Here is an 18,054-nt window from a genome sequence, read left to right as displayed (position 1 = left end):
TGTTTTTTCTGAGGCTGGTAACCATTAAAAGTCTCTACAATTTGAATCCAAGACTTTAAGAGTCCCATTAAGTAAATGGTTTAGTGTTTGTGTTATGATCATTGTTTTTTGTTTTTCAAATTATATTTTATATTTGCTATATTTTATTTTCACTTGCAAATTCTCCCTTCTCCATCTGATACCTCCCACTCCGATTGCACCTCCCCATTTTACAAGATGAAAAAACTGTGGACCCAAGAAGTTTAAATGATTTGTCTAAGGTAGTCCAGGGTAATAAATAACAGAATGAGGATTTGAACCTAGGCCTTTTGTCTCCAGAATCAGTAAGCTTTTCCTTATGCCATACTACAAAAGTCTGGATAACCTTAACCACATGTTTCCTGGTTTCTGCCATGAAGGCAATGTTGCATAGTAGGTACAGTGCTGGACTCAGGACTTAGGAAAACAAGTTTAAATTCCTACTTTGAAACTTACTAGCTAATTCTCAATTTCTCTGAGCCTCAGTTTCTTCCTTTGTAAAATGGGGATAATATCTTATTCTATAATGTTATTATATGGCTCAAGTAAGATCAATTCTCTATATATTTTGGAAATGAAGTCCTTTCTCCCCCCCCCCCCCCCCTTTTCTGAGACTGGGTTAAGTGACTTGCCCAGGGTCACACAGCTAGGAAGTGTTAAATGTCTGAAACCATATTTGAATGGGTCCTCCTGAATTCAAGGCTGGTGCTCTATCCACTGCGCCACCTAGCTGCCCCTAGGTAAAATATTTATAAAAGCTTTTACTTAGCTTGGCACATAGTAGATGCTTTGTTTCCTACCATCAGCCCTTTTAAACTAGCTGTCCTCTTAGACTAAACACCACTTTCTGCAGAGAGCCTTTCCTGGTCCCTCTGGAGCCTGTACTTTCCTATCTAAAGTTTTCTTCCATCTACTCAGCATCATAGATTTATAGGTGGAAGGAACCTCCAAAGATTTTTCGTACTCCACCCTTTTACTTTATAGATGAAGAACTTGAAACCAAGAGAAATTAAATGACTTGCCCAGGTTTTTAGAAGTAGTAATTAGTAGAATCCAGATTTTACCTTGAGTCCTCTGATCCCAAAATGAATGCTTTTCCCATTACATGATAACTATCCCTGGATTAGAGTAACAGACCAAAATGAAGAGGCAGCTGAGAGCAAAGAAGATAATGGAGAAAGCTACCAAGGGAGAGATAGTAGATCGGGGCACAGGGATGGTTTAAATAACAACCTGACCGTCCTTGCACTGTTACCTCAGGTTTCAGCATCCCGGGATTGTGTAGGCTTTGAGGCTGTGCAGGAGGTGCCTGTGGGGTTGGTGCAACCAGCGAGTGCTGTTCTTTATGACTACTATGAGCCTGGTGAGTAAAGAAAGGGAGCATGGGAGAACCTGGACTTCAATATATAGGGAGGTAGTATGGGAGAAGAATGGAAATGATGAAATAGCATGGGACCCACAGGATCTTGGGCATTCTGAAAAAGCATAGGATTATTTGGAATTCTTGACTGATTTGAAGTTGGAAAGAGAGTCCTGAGCCTGAGGCCTCCCTTTTTTTCTTATTGTTGTGCCATGGACTTTTCTCCTCCATGGAGAAGTAGTGGGGAAATGGGGAGACAGTTTTGTGACTATCTGTGACTTCTTTATTTTTACAACAGAGCAGAAATGTGTTGTGTTCTATGGAGCCCCACGTAAGAGTAAACTCCTGTCCACACTGTGTTCTGGGGATGTTTGCCAGTGTGCAGAAGGTGAGTTAAAATCAATACTATATAGGTAAGGTGTAAATTTAGGGGAATATCATACATACTTTTTGGCACTTAAGGATCCAGAAATAATGAAACACACACTCACAAATAGAAATCAAGGTATAACAGTTCCTTTCTGTGTTCTATTCTCTTCTTTTTCCCCATGAAGGGAGAGCTACAAACACATATGATTAAGCAAAACAAATTTCTGCCTTAGCCATTTCCAAAAGTTCCCCAAAGCAAACTAAAAAAAAGGCCCCATTTATGTTTTGAGTGCATCATCTCTCTATTAGGAGGGTGAGTGGTGAGTTTCATTGTGAGTTCTCTTTCTCTGCTCATCACACTCTTTGTTTTCTCCTTTCTTAGGAAAATGTCCTAAAAAATACAGAATCACAGAAGTGGAAAAAATGGAGGAAGAAGTCAGGATGAACTATGCTTGCTATGATCCACGTGTACATTATGGTGAATTGATAACCTTCAAGATCTTGCCTTTTTTTTTTTAGGGAGCCAGGAATCTTAAGTCTTCTAGTTCTACATTTTTTTCTAGATACCTCTCTCCCCACCCCAAGCTTTTGACTTAGCATCTAACCATATCAAGTCTAATTCTCTCAACTCTCAGGATGACCTCTGCTCCCTTGTTCCCAATAACAGGTTTCCAGGTTGAAGTTCTGCGGACAGAGGACAAAGCTGCCTTTCGAGTCTTTGAAACCAGGATTACCCGTGTTCTGCATTATAGTACTGATGGGGGCTGCAAACATTGGGTGGGGGTAGCTGGGGAATGGGGATAAGGATGGCAGGGGGATATCCCTGCCCCTCTAATGTCTTCTTCTTTCCTTCTCTTAGCTCAAGATGTCAAAGCTGGTATTGGTCAGACTCGAAACTTCCTGGTCCGAGTTTCCTGTCGTTTGCAGCTTGAACCTGGAAAAAAATATTTGATCATGGGACTTGATGGAGTCACCTATGACATTAAGGAACAGTGAGTTATCTATGACTTAGAGGAACCCTCTTACTTTTGTCTTTGGCTTTTTTTTTCTCCTTCCCTCTGAGGTCCCAAACCCTTCTTCCTTTGGGGACTCACAGACCAGGCCTTCCCTCCCTCAAAGGTTCTCATCCCTTACTCTTTATTACATAGGCCCCAGTATTTGCTGGACTCCATGACTTGGATTGAGGAGATACCTTCTGAAAAGAACTGCCAGGCCGTAAGATATCGGTCTGCTTGTGCCAACCTCAGTGAATTCCTCCAGAAATATGAAACACAAGGTTGTCAGGTTTAGGGGATGATATTCTCTCCCTGCTCTCCCCCACCTCCATAGAATTTCCTGTCTTTCACACCTGCTCTGTGCTTTTTCATCCCTTCTTTATGAATGGAAAGGAGGCCTAATTCCATCAGGATTTACTCTTGACTTCTACTTTCCTTCTATTCTCATCTCTCAAACTGGAAACCAAATTAATAAAAATTATTTGATGACCAAGTCAGTGATGTTTGTGTTATCTCTGACCATTTTTTCTGGACCACTGCTATTGGACACAGGACAGCTACATCTATGACCACTGTACCACCCTTCCACCTTCCTTAACCCTTTCTCTTATCTAGTTAATGTGACTACTTCTAGTCTCTCCTTGATTCCTCTCAGACCCATTCTTTATTCCTCTGACCTTTTAGCACATCCTGACCCTTGGGTCTCCTGCCACACCCTCTTACCCATCTCTACTTTTCTGCCTAGTCAACTACCATCCTTACCTCCAGGCACATTGTAACTTTGAAACTGATGCCACTGGAAACTTGTTTCTATCAGCATCATGTTACCCATGTCATAGCAGCAAGTTCCTGCATTCCCTTGATTCTTTTCCTATCCCATTTTTCTGGAATTTCTCATCATCCTGTACTCTTCCTGCTTTGGCCTACTCTCTTATTATTCCTTATTCCTTTCCTTCCCTTTCCATTAAAACCTATGATTGTCCTGGCTTTCATTTTCCTTCTGGTTCTGTCTTTCTCTCTAACTTTGCCCTCTCTTACATCTTCCATTGGTACATATAACATAATGCAATGAACACTAACCCACTGTTGGATATGTGTTCTGTTAAATATTGGGAAAAGAACTGATTAAAAAATAGGGAAGCATTTGACAGATTATCTCACTTGAGCCTTATAATAACATTATAGAATAAGATATTATCCCCATTTTACAAAGGAAGAAACTGAGGCTCAGAGAAATTGAGAATTAGCTAGTAAGTTTCAAAGTAGGAATTTAAACTTGTTTTCCTAAGTCCTGAGTCCAGCACTGTACCTCCTATGCAACATTGCCTTCATGGCAGAAACCAGGAAACATGTGGTTAAGGTTATCCAGACTTTTGTAGTATGGCATAAGGAAAAGCTTACTGATTCTGGAGACAAAAGGCCTAGGTTCAAATCCTCATTCTGTTATTTATTACCCTGGACTACCTTAGACAAATCATTTAAACTTCTTGGGTCCACAGTTTTTTCATCTTGTAAAATGGGGAGGTGCAATCGGAGTGGGAGGTATCAGATGGAGAAGGGAGAATTTGCAAGTGAAAATAAAATATAATTTGAAAAACAAAAAACAATGATCATAACACAAACACTAAACCATTTACTTAATGGGACTCTTGAAGTCTTGGATTCAAATTGTAGAGACTTTTAATGGTAATTTTTATCTACCTTTTCCCACTTATCCCTTAATTCAGAACTAGTAACATCTGAAATTAACTTAGCCTAGATATTCAGTCCCTTACCAATGCTACTCATCCAGGCAAATAATGGCACTGAGATAGTAAAATATTTAATTGGAATGGAAATAATCTCTAAAGTAACAGAATTGTCAGTCACATTTAACAAATATCTTAAGTTTAGTTTTTGATAAACCCAAGATTTAAAATAAAACAAATACTGAGGAATGGAACTATTTTTGAACAAAAAGACTGAAATGGCAAAAAAAAAAAAATAGGGTAACAATCTTAGGTTATGTTGTTCAGTTGTTTCAGTCATGTTGATATGGCCATGTAATGAGATTCAAGAAAGCAAAGATGAGTTGCAAACATTGTGAAGATCTGCAATGAGTTGTTCTATTCACAAGTAAAAGTCTCAGACAAAATCCAAGTATAATTTTGTGCCATACTTTGGGAAGGGGCAGTTTTTATAGACCAAAGGAAGGGGAAGAAATTAGGAGAATGTTTTGATTATCAGGAAATTTAGGGAGATAGGGGATGTTTTGGAAAACAGTTGTGGAGATGTTTTGCTCAAGGGGAAGATCAAGGAAGAGTGGGGGAGAATACTTGAAGGACAAAATCTGGGAGGAGTAGGGAAGAATGCTTGAAGGATAAGAGCAAGGAGAAGTTGACGAGATACATCATGAATAAGGACAGTCTGGGGAGATTTGGGGAAATACTTTCAGAATTAGTTGAGTAATTTTGGTCTTAGGGGAAAAGCAAGCTGACGAGTTCATCAATGGGATTTTCTTGGTACAGAGACTGGAGTAGTTTGCCATTTCCTTCTCCAGCTCATTTTACAGATGAGGAAACTGAGGCAAAGAGGGTGAAATGATTTATCCAGGGACATATAGCTACTATGTCTGAGGCTAGATTTGAATTTAGGTATTCCTGACTCTAGGCCCAGTACTCTATCCAGTGTGGCTCTTAGCTGGTCCATCAATGGTCCATCTTCATACATCGATAAAATACAAAATATAGGTTTGTATACATTTGCAATATATACAAAAATAAGTCACTGACTACAAAATAATAAAAATAATTGGAAGAACAATATCTATATTAACTATGAAAAAGAAGATTATTTTTATCAATCAACAATCTTATGCCAGGCACTGTACTGGATATGTGAGAAATCAGTGAAAAGATGAAACAGTCTTTTCTGTCCTCAAATATAAGAACTCATTGGAGATAAACTGATATGCTTGATTATGCAAAGAAAAAAGAATTCTGCCAAATGAAAATAATATCTAATATGAGAAAAAAATAGAGTTGGAAAAAATTTATAGTAAATATGTCAAATAAAAGATCCTAATCAATATTGAGAATAACCTATACTTCTCAATGGAGTAGTGGCTAAAAGATACTGAACAGATCATTTTCTTTTTATTTATTTATTTAATTTTTTTAATTATAGCTTTTTGTCGACAGAACATATGAATGGGTAATTTTTGCAACATTGTCCCTGAACTCACTTCTGTTCTGACTTTTCCCTTCCTTCCCTCCAACCCCTCCCCTAGACGGCAGGCAGTCTCATACATGTTAAACATGTTAAAGTATATCTTAGATACAATATATGTGTGCAGATCTGTACAGTTCTCTTGTTGCACAAGAAAAATTGGATTCAGAAGGTAAAAATAACCTGGGAAGAAAAACAAAAATCCAAGTAATCCACATTCATTTCCCAGTGAACAGATAATTTTCAAAGAGGACCTAATTGTTAATAGACATATAACCTGCAGCCCATGATTCTTGTTGACTGACAGATTGGATATAATCATGATTGTTATCATTCGTTTGTTCAGTTGTACAAGTATCAGTCTTTGTGATTCCCCTGGGTTATAGTTAGTCATAGTTCCATATATAGCTATAACTATAGCTATATATATATATATATATATATATATATATATATATATATATATATATATATATATATATACATATAACTATAGCTAGTGGAATAATATGATCCTGTGCTCAGCATAACATGGTATCACCACTCAACTGTACAAATTGTCATTGGGCTTACTCCTCAACCTTTGCTATTCTTATAAGAGCTTCAGTTTGTCTAGCATATCTCTCATATATACTGATATGCTCCATAAATAACTGTATACAGTGGGAATCATTAACAAATCTCTTCCATTCTTCTAGGCCCCAAAGGGGTTAAATCCTATGCTCTCCAGACCTTAGACCACTTGGCCAGACTCATGACTGCCACCTGAGAAGTAGTGCAGATGAAGGTCTCAAGAGAAAGGAAGAGACTAAACAGAGACTAAGCATAAGAAGGGCCTTCTACATGCTTACATGTTAACAGCTTTTGAAATGTTAGCTCATCTAATCCAATTCCAATTGATCAGTGATGGACAGAATCAGCTACACCCAGAAAAGGAACACTGGGAAATGAGTGTAAACTGAGAGCATTGGGTTTTGTTTTGTTTTGTTTTGTTTTGTTCTCTTCCCAGATTATTTTTACCTTTCGAATACAATTCTTCCTTTGCAACAACAACAACAACAACAACAAAATGCGGTTCTACACATATATATTGTACCTAGGATATACTATAAGATATTTAATATGTATGGGATTGTCTGCCATCTAGGGGAGGGGGTGGAGGGAAGGAGGGGAAAAATTTGGAACAGAAGGGAGTACAAGGGATAATGTTGTAAAAAAAAAAAAAATTACCTATGCATATGTACTGCCAAAGAAAATGTTATATTATAAAAATTAATTAAAAAAAAAGAAAAAAAAGAAAAATTAAAAAAAACAAAACAAAAGAAATGTTAGCTCATTTGAGCCTCACAACAATCTTGTGAGATGGGTGTTATTGCTATCCCCATTTTGTAATTGAGGAAAGGTGAGACAAAGAGTGGTTAAGTGACTTGCCCATGGTCACATAGCTAGTTGCTCTCTAAGGCCCAATTAGAACTCATTGATTCTGGACTCTCTCCAGCACTTTGTTCACTATGCCACCAGCTGCCTCAAGGCTCTTGCACATGTCAGTCATGCAGTTTCAACCAAATGGAAGGACTTACCAGTATCCCTACTCCTGAGGGTGTCACCCATTATCAGGTTAGTGAATGCTGAAGTCTATATGTCTATTTTGTAATAGATGGAACAATCCATTAACCAGGCAAAGTGGCATTCCTCAGGAGCCAGGTCTTATTAGGCAGGAGCCCACTGTACCAGTGCAGGAGGCAGTATTCAAGAATCTAGACTGGAGGCCTCAGTTTCTGATATAGTCACCAGTTGTTTGTAAAGAATACTGACACTCGTATGGGAAGGTGCTCTGGGTCACTTTTGATTGGAGAAATACAAATTGAGACAACTCTGGGGTACCACTAAATGCCTCTCGGATTGGCTGCAATGGCTGGAAAAGATGGTGATGAATGTTTGGGGGGAATGTGGGAAGAATGGGATTCTGGTGCATTATTGGTGGAGTTGTGAACTGACCTGGACATTCTGGAGAGCATTTTGGGACTGTGTCCAAGTTGCTGTCAAGCTGTGCATGTCCTTTGATCCAGCAGTGTTTCTGCTGGGTCTGTATTCCAAAGAGGTCATAAAAAAGGGAAGGGAACCCATATGTGCAAGAGTATTTGTGGCAGCCCTTGTTGTAGTGGTGGGAGCTGGAAACTGGGTAGATGCCCATCAGTGGGGAATGGTTGAATAGGATGTGCATATGAATATAATGAAATATTATTGTTCTGTGAGAAATGGTCAGAAAGGGAGACTTACATGAGTTGATGCTGAATGAAATGAGTAGAATCAAGAGAACATTGTACATAGCAACAAGATTATGTGATGATCATCTTTGATGGACTTAATTCTTTTCAACAATGGGGTGATTCAGGCCAATTTCAGTGTACTAATGTACTTGTGATATATGTGGCCATCTGCACCCAGAGAGTAGGGACTGATTGTGGATTGCAGCATAGTGTTTTCACCTTTTTGTTGCTTGTTTTTTTTCCCCATTTTTTTTTCTTTTTGATCTGAACTTTTTTGTGAAGCATGATGGATGTAGGGGTATGTTTGGAAGAGTTGCACGTGTTTAATTTGTTTTTTTTTCTCTATTTTATGCAAGTAGGCCTGTAGAGATATAAAACTTCCCCTTATTACTGCTTTGGCTGTATCCCACACATTTTGGTATGATGTCTCATTATTGTCATTTTCTTGGGTGAAGTTATTAATTATGTCTATGATTTGCTGTTTTACCCAATCATTCTTTAGTATAAGATTATTTAGTTTCCAATTATTTTTTAGTCTCTTTTCCCCTGGCTTTTTATTAAATGTTATTTTGATTGCATTATGGTCTGAAAAGGATGCATTTACTATTTCTGCCTTACTGCATTTGATTTTGAGGTTTTTATGCCCTAGTATATGATCAATTTTTGTATAGGTTCCATGAACTGCTGAGAAGAAAGTATATTCCTTTCTGTCTCCATTTAGCTTTCGCCAAAGATCTATCATATCAAACTTTTCTAGTATTCTATTTACCTCTTTGACTTCTTTCTTATTTATTTTGTGGTTTGATTTATCTAATTCTGAGAGTGCAAGGTTGAGATCTCCCGCTATTATAGTTTTGCTATCTATTTCCTCTTGCAGCTCTCTTAATTTCTCTTTTAAGAATTTAGATGCTGCACCACTTGGTGCATACATGTTTAATATTGATACTGCTTCACTATTGATGCTTCCCTTTAGCAGGATATAATGCCCTTCCTTATCTCTTTTAATTAGATCAATTTTTGTTTTTGCGCACGTGTTTAATTTGTATTGGATTGCTTGCTGTCTGGGGGAGACAGTTTCAGTTCAGTTCAATAATCACTTCAGATGCAGCCAGGAGTTAAAGTTCAAATCCTTTATTTTCTCCTTCAAAGTCTTGAATCTTTTCCTGGGGCCTATCTCTCTCCTGGGTTCCAAGAGCTCTTGCTGCTAGTCCTTTGTCTCTGCCAACTTCTGCCTCTGAATGCCTCCATCTAGCACAAAGGTGGAAGTTGGAATGAATCTGACTCCGCCTCCAAAAGAGTGGGATTGTGGGCTTCTGACTTGTGAATCTCCCAAAGTCAATCCTAGTTGAGGTTCCTACCTTATATATGCTTTCTAAAGGTGTGAATTCTAATGTGTGAACTAATGTGTGAACTCTCTTACATACTCTTGTACTCTAGTACATAAGCATTGTCTCTATCAATTCCAGCGACTTAACAACTTGTTCTGACTCATAACAGGGAAGGGAGGGAGAAAATTTTGGAACACAAGATTTTGCAGGAGTGAATGTTGGGACCTGTCTTTGCATCTATTTTGGAAATTAAAAAAAAAAAACTACTATAAAAAATTAAGAAAAAAAAGAATAACACTAGAGGGATTTAGGAAAGAATGATTTTAATATAAACCTCCTGTGCCCTACCCATCTTGAAGAGCCATTTTGTATCACTTAACACATAATAGTCAACCTTGGACAAAGGGAGATTGTATAACCCTGTATTATCTGTTCAGTAGTAACTGGGGCCTAATAAGAATATAGCAACTGCTTTTCAGAACCTTGGATTCCAAACAGTGCTTTAATCTGGCTGCATCTTTGAGACCTCTAAAAACATGATCCTTGCAGGAGTCCTAAGGATGCAAAGGGAGAGATTGCTGGATAGCCTGCTAGGGATGTAGCCTATCCTGGGCACTATTTGAAACACACAGGTGAATTGAGTAAATGGGGCCATTGGGATATATAGGCTTTATTCTTAGATGTTGGGAAACAGGTATTGCGAACTTAATCTGGAGTATGCCTGGAAATCTTTTTGATTTTCCTGCCCACTGTATTCCCTTAAATTTGAACGGGTTGCATACTAGATTTTCTTAGGGTTGATTTCCTTCCCTTGTCTTTCATATGAACCACTCTGGACCTCTGCCACTGTGACTTCATTTGACCCTCTCAATCTCATCAGTGTATTGGTATTTACTTGTTTCTCTCAGAAGGAGAAGCCTCTTTCAGGTTTCTGTCCATCATAATTGATAATACTAAGGACAATCCTGGGGAAGGCTATGAAGATATATGCCTTCCCAGGTGAAAGCAAACTGTTCATGACTAGTCTCAGTCCTAGAAATAGAGAAAAAAGCATTGTCAAGATTGATTTCACCCCACCTGGGCCTGAGCTACCTGGTCTTCAACATTGACAAGAATGTTGACAAGATCAGGGACAGCTGTAGAGATAAGCATAGCAGCTTGTCCCCTGTAATTTCTCAACTGCCATCTGCTTTCCTCCCAGGATTGTTGTTGTAAGAGGACAAGGGATAACAGAATACTCCAGCTTCCTTCATCTCTATCATCTTTCCTTTCCCTCCCTCTGCCATATTATATGGTGTTAACTATATGGGATGGTTGAGTTAACTAAGGATTTCCAGTAACATGTCTAGAGGTTACTAAATAGGCCCTCCCAGATACTGACCCTATAATATCCCTTCCCTCTTTGAACTGAACTTTCCTGAAAGATTCAAATGAGCCTGGGCCTTTAGAGAATATCTTGAGCTTGGATAGTGCTAAAGGGCCCCAGGTCCTACATACTTAATTTTTCTGTATAGTTTTATTAGCCAGAAAGAGTTGGCCATCAATTAGTCTCATCAGTCCTTTGTTTCAGGAGCTATATTCCAATCTCCCTTTTGAGAACAGCGTCATTCTCCTCGTCCCATCTAGCTCTGTTACTTCTTCTATTCTCAAACTATTTGTAGTGACAGCAAAATTTATTTATCACAACTGTCTCAGTCTCTTACTCAGATTTCACCAGTTGATAAACCTACACATATGTATCTGTGTGGTACTAGAAATTCATAGCTAAACCTGAGGACGCTCAAGTGTGGTTCCACCTAGAAATCAGAGGTAATTAACTGAAATTCGGATTTTACATATCATTTGTTCTTTCTATACCCAAATTTTGTAGCTGATACAGACAATGTCATCCACAGGCATCTTAAAAAAATCCAGAAGGGCCTGATAAAATGAGCCCTTCTTTCTCTTAAATATTACTAGATAAGGATTTCAAAATAAGGAGAAAAATACTATTTAAAATTATTTACAATTATTAATGTAATCTAATTTTGAAAACTTACTAGCAAAACATAATCAAACCTTTATTTCCCATTAGATACCTTTGGAAGCAACTTGAAAATATATTCTAGTTCTTGGATTTTTAATAATCTAATTTTTTTGCTTTACCAAGGTTTAGTGCTCCATGAAATTAAAAAAAAAAAAGGCACAACCTTTTAGTTTTATCCTTCTTTTTAGAGGATATATATCCACACCAATACCCTAGACATATATGTATACACACACACACACACACACACACACACACACACACACACATATACAGATTTTTCGTATCAATTTCAAGGAATGAGGTACTTGTACATTAATATTATACGTAACAAAATTATACAATATCAAATTATAATATTATAATATACATAATTATAATTATAAGCAAGAGGATGGCAAGCTGAAGAACTCAATTTACCTAGTTACAGAGACTATGATGGTAACCATTAATATAGATTAAAAATATCTTTCATACTTATGTCTATTAATTAATAGATATGGTATTGCAATGACAAATTTCCACTGTTCACTTGCTCTGATTATAGAAATTTGGGGAAAAAGAGGGGCATGATTATGACAATATTCAACACTCCTCCAGGACGTAGATTGGTCTGATACAAGACATAAAGGGGAAAAAACTCCCTTAGCTCTGTTTGATTTCAGTCATAGTTAATAACCAATCATAAAACAAAGTTCCACATTATTCATAGGGGATCAAAACCAGGGTCAGAAGTAACTACTTGGGAAATTTTTCCTGTTCAGAAAGGAAATAATACAATGAGAAAACTGAATGAAAAGGATCCCACTCTTGCCTACCCCTCAACTTTTCTAGACATAGACATTTATTTGCAGTCATTATCAGGTTGCACTTCTTTTCTAGGCAGCACATCCCTTGAATGATGAACATGACAATGGTTTCATGACAATTCAATCATATCTGAAATCAAAACTGAGAAAAGCTTTTACCTCAAATAGCAAAATTTCAATAATTATTAGTTTTCTCGTGTTTTCATGATAGTTAATGGTGTTAAGTGTATAAGAACATTTCATTTATCCTTAATTTATAATTTTTTTTTCCCCTGAGGCTGGAGTTAAAGTGACTTGTCCAGGGTCACAGCTAGGAAGTGTTAATGTCTGAGACAGAGCAGGTGCTCTATCCACTGTGCCACCTAGCTGCCCCCGATATTCTTCAAAATTATTTTACTTTCTCACTGATTTAAATTAGTTTCTCTCTTTTCATAGTCAAGAAAAGAGTTAATAAAGAGTTAAGGTGGTACTTAAAATTTTTTAAGCTGCAAACTACCAAAAATTTATTTTTTCCTCTAATCAGTGAAATCATCTTTGTCTCTTGCATTTGACAGTAATATTGTCAATATCAAATGTAATATTCCTTTCTCTGTCAAAAGACCATATGGGCAGTAATAAAGCCCCTCCTTCTCAACAATCCTAGGAATGTTGTTTTATTCCTCAACTCTTATTGAGTTACTTTCAACTAGATTGGACTAAGCCTCACCCTTGGGATCATCAGCCCTGTAAAATGAACTGATTTAGCCTAAAGTCTAGCAAAAGTCTTTGCTTCTTTTATTTAGGTCAAATTAGATCATGAAGGTTAAAACAATCAGAATAAAGTGAATTTTCTTTCTTGGATTGCCAGGGATAGTGGGGCCTCCTGACCAGGCCTTGCTTCTCATATGGATGAAAGTATTATCTTTTTATAATTTCCTTTGGTATATATCCATGTATTCAGATATATGGGTGACTCAGGGTCATAGGTCTTCCTTCATTTAAGAACTTGATTTATTTCAGGACTAACATTAATGGTGGCAGCAGAGAATTCATGGGAAAGTATATCTTTCATAGTTCTGGGAGTAAGCTTCTGTATGCCCAGATACTAGCATGAACTTCTTGTGTTCGGTCCCCAAGTTCCCTCCTATTCTGCTTGCTAAATAACTATAATTCTGCTTGAATCCAGACTTCCATAAATTTTGGATTGTGTCATCTCATTAATTGAGAATACTGGTAAAGACCCATAAGGATTCATTTAATTTATCCATTTTATCTGGCTCCTATGGGAATTGCAGCTAGTCAGAGATGGCTTTGCTGTATGTTTTGGACACTTACAAGTTCTAGGATCTGATCCTCTAAAGCTGCTGACCATGGTGAGGGTCCTCTAGTAAAGATAAATAAACTATTTAGAGATGTTGCTGTATTAGACAGGGCCCCAAATCAAACATCCTGAATTAGACTCCTTTGATCAGTGGCTGTTAAAAGCCATTAAAAAAGAAATCTTATGTAGGACTTCATCCTCCCAAGAAAACATCAAAAAACCTCAAAATTTAAAAGAAAAGGGCTAAATGTAAAATATTTCTCATAATTATTTTTTAAAAAGCTACAGCATCTATCTTTGTAGAGTGTAAAGTATAGATTTGTAGTAGTGTTCGTATTAATGTAGGTGTGTCTGCAGGCAACTGGAGGGTAAAATGAAGAGTAAAATCCTGTTATCAGCCATGTTTTTTGTTCTGTGCTTCTATGTACTTTTATGTGCTTTTCAAATCTTTGCTTCAGCAGAGAGCCTAACAATATAGATAGAGGTGTCTGTCCTGTCATCACAGACTTATAAAGTAGAAGACTACCAGTAAGCATCGCTATATATATTTTTTGGTTATATTATCTATGTTTAATTTATGGGCTGTGGCACAAAGAAAACAAATGAGAAAAGACAAAAATATTAAGCAATCTTTGTGATTCTCTTCGGGATTTAATTTCAAAGATACTGTAATGGTTTGCCATTTGACTATGATTAAAATAAAATCGTCATCGATAAGAGAAATATGAACAAAAATTTCCAACTCAGATACTAAAATAATGTTGGCCTAAAGAATGAAGGGTTAAAATAATAAAATTCATTTGGAAGAACAAAAGGTCCAGAAAATCAAAGGAGTTAATTGAAAAAATGTAAAGGAAAGAGGATTGGCAGTACCAGATTTTAAATTGTATTTTAAAGTGGTAATTATACTTTTTGTTACATTAAATTTAAATGGTTTTGAACAAATAAAACCAACTTAGCCAAGATTAGAAAGAAAGTAGAAAATTGGGGAAGGGGAATTCTATACATATTTTCTCACATAAAGATCTCATATCTCAAATATATACAGAACTCTGGCAAATTTATAAGAATATGAATCATTCCCTAACTGATAAATGGTCAGATAATAAGAACAAGTATTTCATATCAAATCTATATATATCATATAGCTTATATATATGTTATATAGAGTATATCATTAAATAATGTTACCATTTTTTCTAACATTTTTTCTAAATCATTATTGATTTGTTATTGTTGTTCAGTTGTATCTGATTCTTTATGAGTCCATCTGGGATTTTCTTAGCAAAGATACTGGAGTTTTTTGCCATTTTCTTCTCCAGCTCATTTTATAGATGAGGAAACTGAGGCAAATAGGGCTAAGTGACCTGCTTAGGGTCACATAGCTAGGAAATATCTGAAAGCATATTTGAATTTAGGATTTCCTGACTCTAGGCCCAGCACTCTATTCATATGTCACCTAGCTGCCCTTTATTATTGATTAGAGAATATCTAACTCTTAAAGCATAGCTTGACTAAAAGGATACAAAAATTCCTGGAAAAAATTAAGCATGAGAAAAAAAATCATATAACTGTAACAGAGGAAAAAAAAACTGGTAGTAAAATAAATAGCTTAGCTGAGATAGTAAAAAAAAAAAAACATTATCCAAGTACTGAACTCTCTAAAAATTCGAATGAACTAAATAGAACTCAGTTACTCCATGAAATGAGAAATATGGGATCAAAACGAAAAGACTGAAAAATAGAAGAAAACATAAATTATTAACTATTGGAAATAATTGAGCTAAAAAAATAGATTAAGCAAAGACAATTGAAGAATTATTTGATTTCCTGAAAACCATGACTAGAAAAGTATCTGGATACTATGGTGCTCATAAATGAATATTTTCCTTATTTATTCTAAGCAGAGGAAAAAGTGAAAATAGAACCAATAAGTCACCTCCTGAATGAAACGAAGAATTTGTCAAAACCATAATAATGTATAATTCCTAGATAGAAGAAAAAAAACTACAAATATCCGGGGGGGGGGGGGGGAAGAATTCAAGCACCATAGGATCGTACAGGAAAGAAATCTTGGAACTGTCAACTGTCTTACAACTATTGCCTCTAGCCTGTGAGTGACTAGAGCTGCACAAATCATGTTAGAGACAGAAAAGTTAAGACACAAACAGAAGTTTAATTAATTTCAGAGTGAGGAAAATAATGTTTGCAAAAGGAAGACCTCTTGCCAACTCCCCTGCCCTCCCCCCCAAAAAATTAATGCTGCTGATGCTTGGGCCACTTACGTGTGCAAAAGGGGTTATTCCACAACATATTATTCTTAGGTCTTGACATAGTTCTCATTGTGAGCATTTCTTGGGACAATACAGGGATTATTGAGTCCTGTGGGAATATCCATTATCTCAAATTATAGGGGTCATAGTCATCTTGTGGGGCACAGAACCAGAGTTCTATGATGGTAATAGGGAGTGCAGTATCTGTTAATGATAAGGGATTATGAAGAAGTGATGGATGGCCCTGGGAAATAAGGGGAGGGTAAAATCATTATAAAGCACAAATGAGAAGTGTTATGTCAAACTCAGGGCACAATCTGCTTGCTGCGCCTTAACTCTGGAAAATAGAATGTCTCCTAAATATTTTGACAGAACATGATTTTCCAAAAAACAAAAGGTAAAAAACATGATTTTCCAAAAAGCAAAAGGTAAAAGTTTACAACAGAGAGTAATTTACCCTTATAAGACCTTAAGTTGATCCTAGGTGTAAAGATACCTGTTTGTTACCAATGCTAGTACTTTAATTATAATTTACAATCTTATCTAGAGCAGTAGTTCTCAAAATTTTGTCTTTGTCTTTAAATTATTAAAAATTATTGAGGATCTATCAAAAGAATTTTTATTTATTAGGTTATATCTATAGATATTTCAATGTTAGAAATAAAAACTAATTTAGAATTTGTAGACCCTTTAAAAGGGTTTCAGAGACTCACAGTATTCTCTGGACCATACTTTGAGACCATAAATCTACAGTAACAATCAATTTAGAAGTAAAGAGTTTTCTGTTGGGAAACAACAGAATTATCATTATTATTATTATTATTATTATTATTATTATTATTGTTATTATTATTATTATCATTTTGCCTCCATAGGCAATTTATTGCCCATCATTGTTTTGCTTTATGCCTGTAAATTTCTGAGATATTTTTGTTTCCAGAATTATGGTAATGTTCATTTTAACCCAAGTGAAGTATTGCTTTTTTCTTGGTACTTTCCTATTTTATTTTTTTTTAAATTAAGTCTATTTTCCTCTTACCATGACCTTCTCCTATCAACACATGAATCTGCTTATTCTGAGCTTTTCACATACACACACACACAATGACATTCACCAGCATTGCAAAAATGTCAAAGGTTAGTTTAGCTAGCTCTGCTTTCAGAAAATAGACGTCAGAAGCTCCTCTTTGAACATGCCTTCAAAGTGGAGATTTTTTGGCCATGAACTTCTTGACATCATCTTGTGGCCTCTCCTAATTAGATAACTCCAAAGCTTCCAACGGTATGTTAAAAAGCTTTTTTGGTATCTGGGGCATGGCTGTAGTTGTTCCTGCCTTTTGATCTAGCTTCACTCAAAGTTAACCCAATAACATTATCTTGATTCAGAATCAGTGGGGAAAAAATGCTTCAAGGTCCAGTAACATTGAGGAAGTAAAGGAATCCAGGATTCAACCAGCATGTTCTTTTTTTTTTTTTTAATTTTTAAAATTAATTTTATAATTATAATTTTTTGACAGTACGTATGCATGGGCAATTTTTTTTTTTTTTTACAACATTATCCCTTGTACTCACTTCTGTTCCGAATTTTCCCTCCTTCCCCCCTCCCCCTCCCCTAGATGGCAGGCAGTCCCATACATATTAAATATGTTATAGTATATCCTAGATACAATATAAGTGCGCAGAACCGAATTTCTTGTTGCACAGGAAGAATTTCAACCAACATATTCTTAAGTGAGCAATTAAGTTCTTGTTGTCACATGGATTTAAATTGGAGGGTTAAAAGACAGGGGACAATGGTCATGGCAAATCTTGAAAAGATCATGTTGATCTATACACAATAAGAATCATAAGAAAAACATGTGTTTCCTTTTCTAAGGATTGAGCATCATGGAAGCTATTACCAGAAATAAGGTTGTTAACTTTCTTTTCATTAAAAATGAAACATCCTCATGGTTAATGGGAAAGGGAGGGCAACAGGCATTTATTAAAAGCCTTTCATATGCCAGAGACTGTGATAAATACTTTACAAATATTATCTCAGTTTATCCAAAAAGTACTTTTATATCTAGAAAGTTATAAACACATAGGAAAAGACATAG

At 36.3% G+C, this 18,054-nt stretch overlaps 1 protein-coding gene across 1 annotated transcript in view; it reads left to right on the top strand.

The window, feature by feature from the left end:
- The window catches only part of C4A (complement C4A (Chido/Rodgers blood group)), a 19,285-nt gene extending 16,050 nt beyond the window's left edge, over positions 1-3,235 (top strand). Inside the window, exons 36-41 of the mRNA XM_074311367.1 lie at positions 1,279-1,381; positions 1,677-1,766; positions 2,130-2,225; positions 2,415-2,498; positions 2,607-2,739; positions 2,896-3,235. Coding sequence (XP_074167468.1) covers positions 1,279-1,381; positions 1,677-1,766; positions 2,130-2,225; positions 2,415-2,498; positions 2,607-2,739; positions 2,896-3,037 — 648 coding nt within the window. The 3' untranslated portion in view covers positions 3,038-3,235. The remainder of the gene's footprint in view (positions 1-1,278; positions 1,382-1,676; positions 1,767-2,129; positions 2,226-2,414; positions 2,499-2,606; positions 2,740-2,895) is intronic.
- Positions 3,236-18,054: the final 14,819 nt, after the last annotated feature.

The sequence above is a fragment of the Sminthopsis crassicaudata genome, chromosome 4 (genome assembly GCF_048593235.1).
Source record: "Sminthopsis crassicaudata isolate SCR6 chromosome 4, ASM4859323v1, whole genome shotgun sequence".
Taxonomy (NCBI): Eukaryota; Metazoa; Chordata; class Mammalia; order Dasyuromorphia; family Dasyuridae; genus Sminthopsis; species Sminthopsis crassicaudata.
This window is presented reverse-complemented; position numbering and strand designations above follow the sequence as displayed.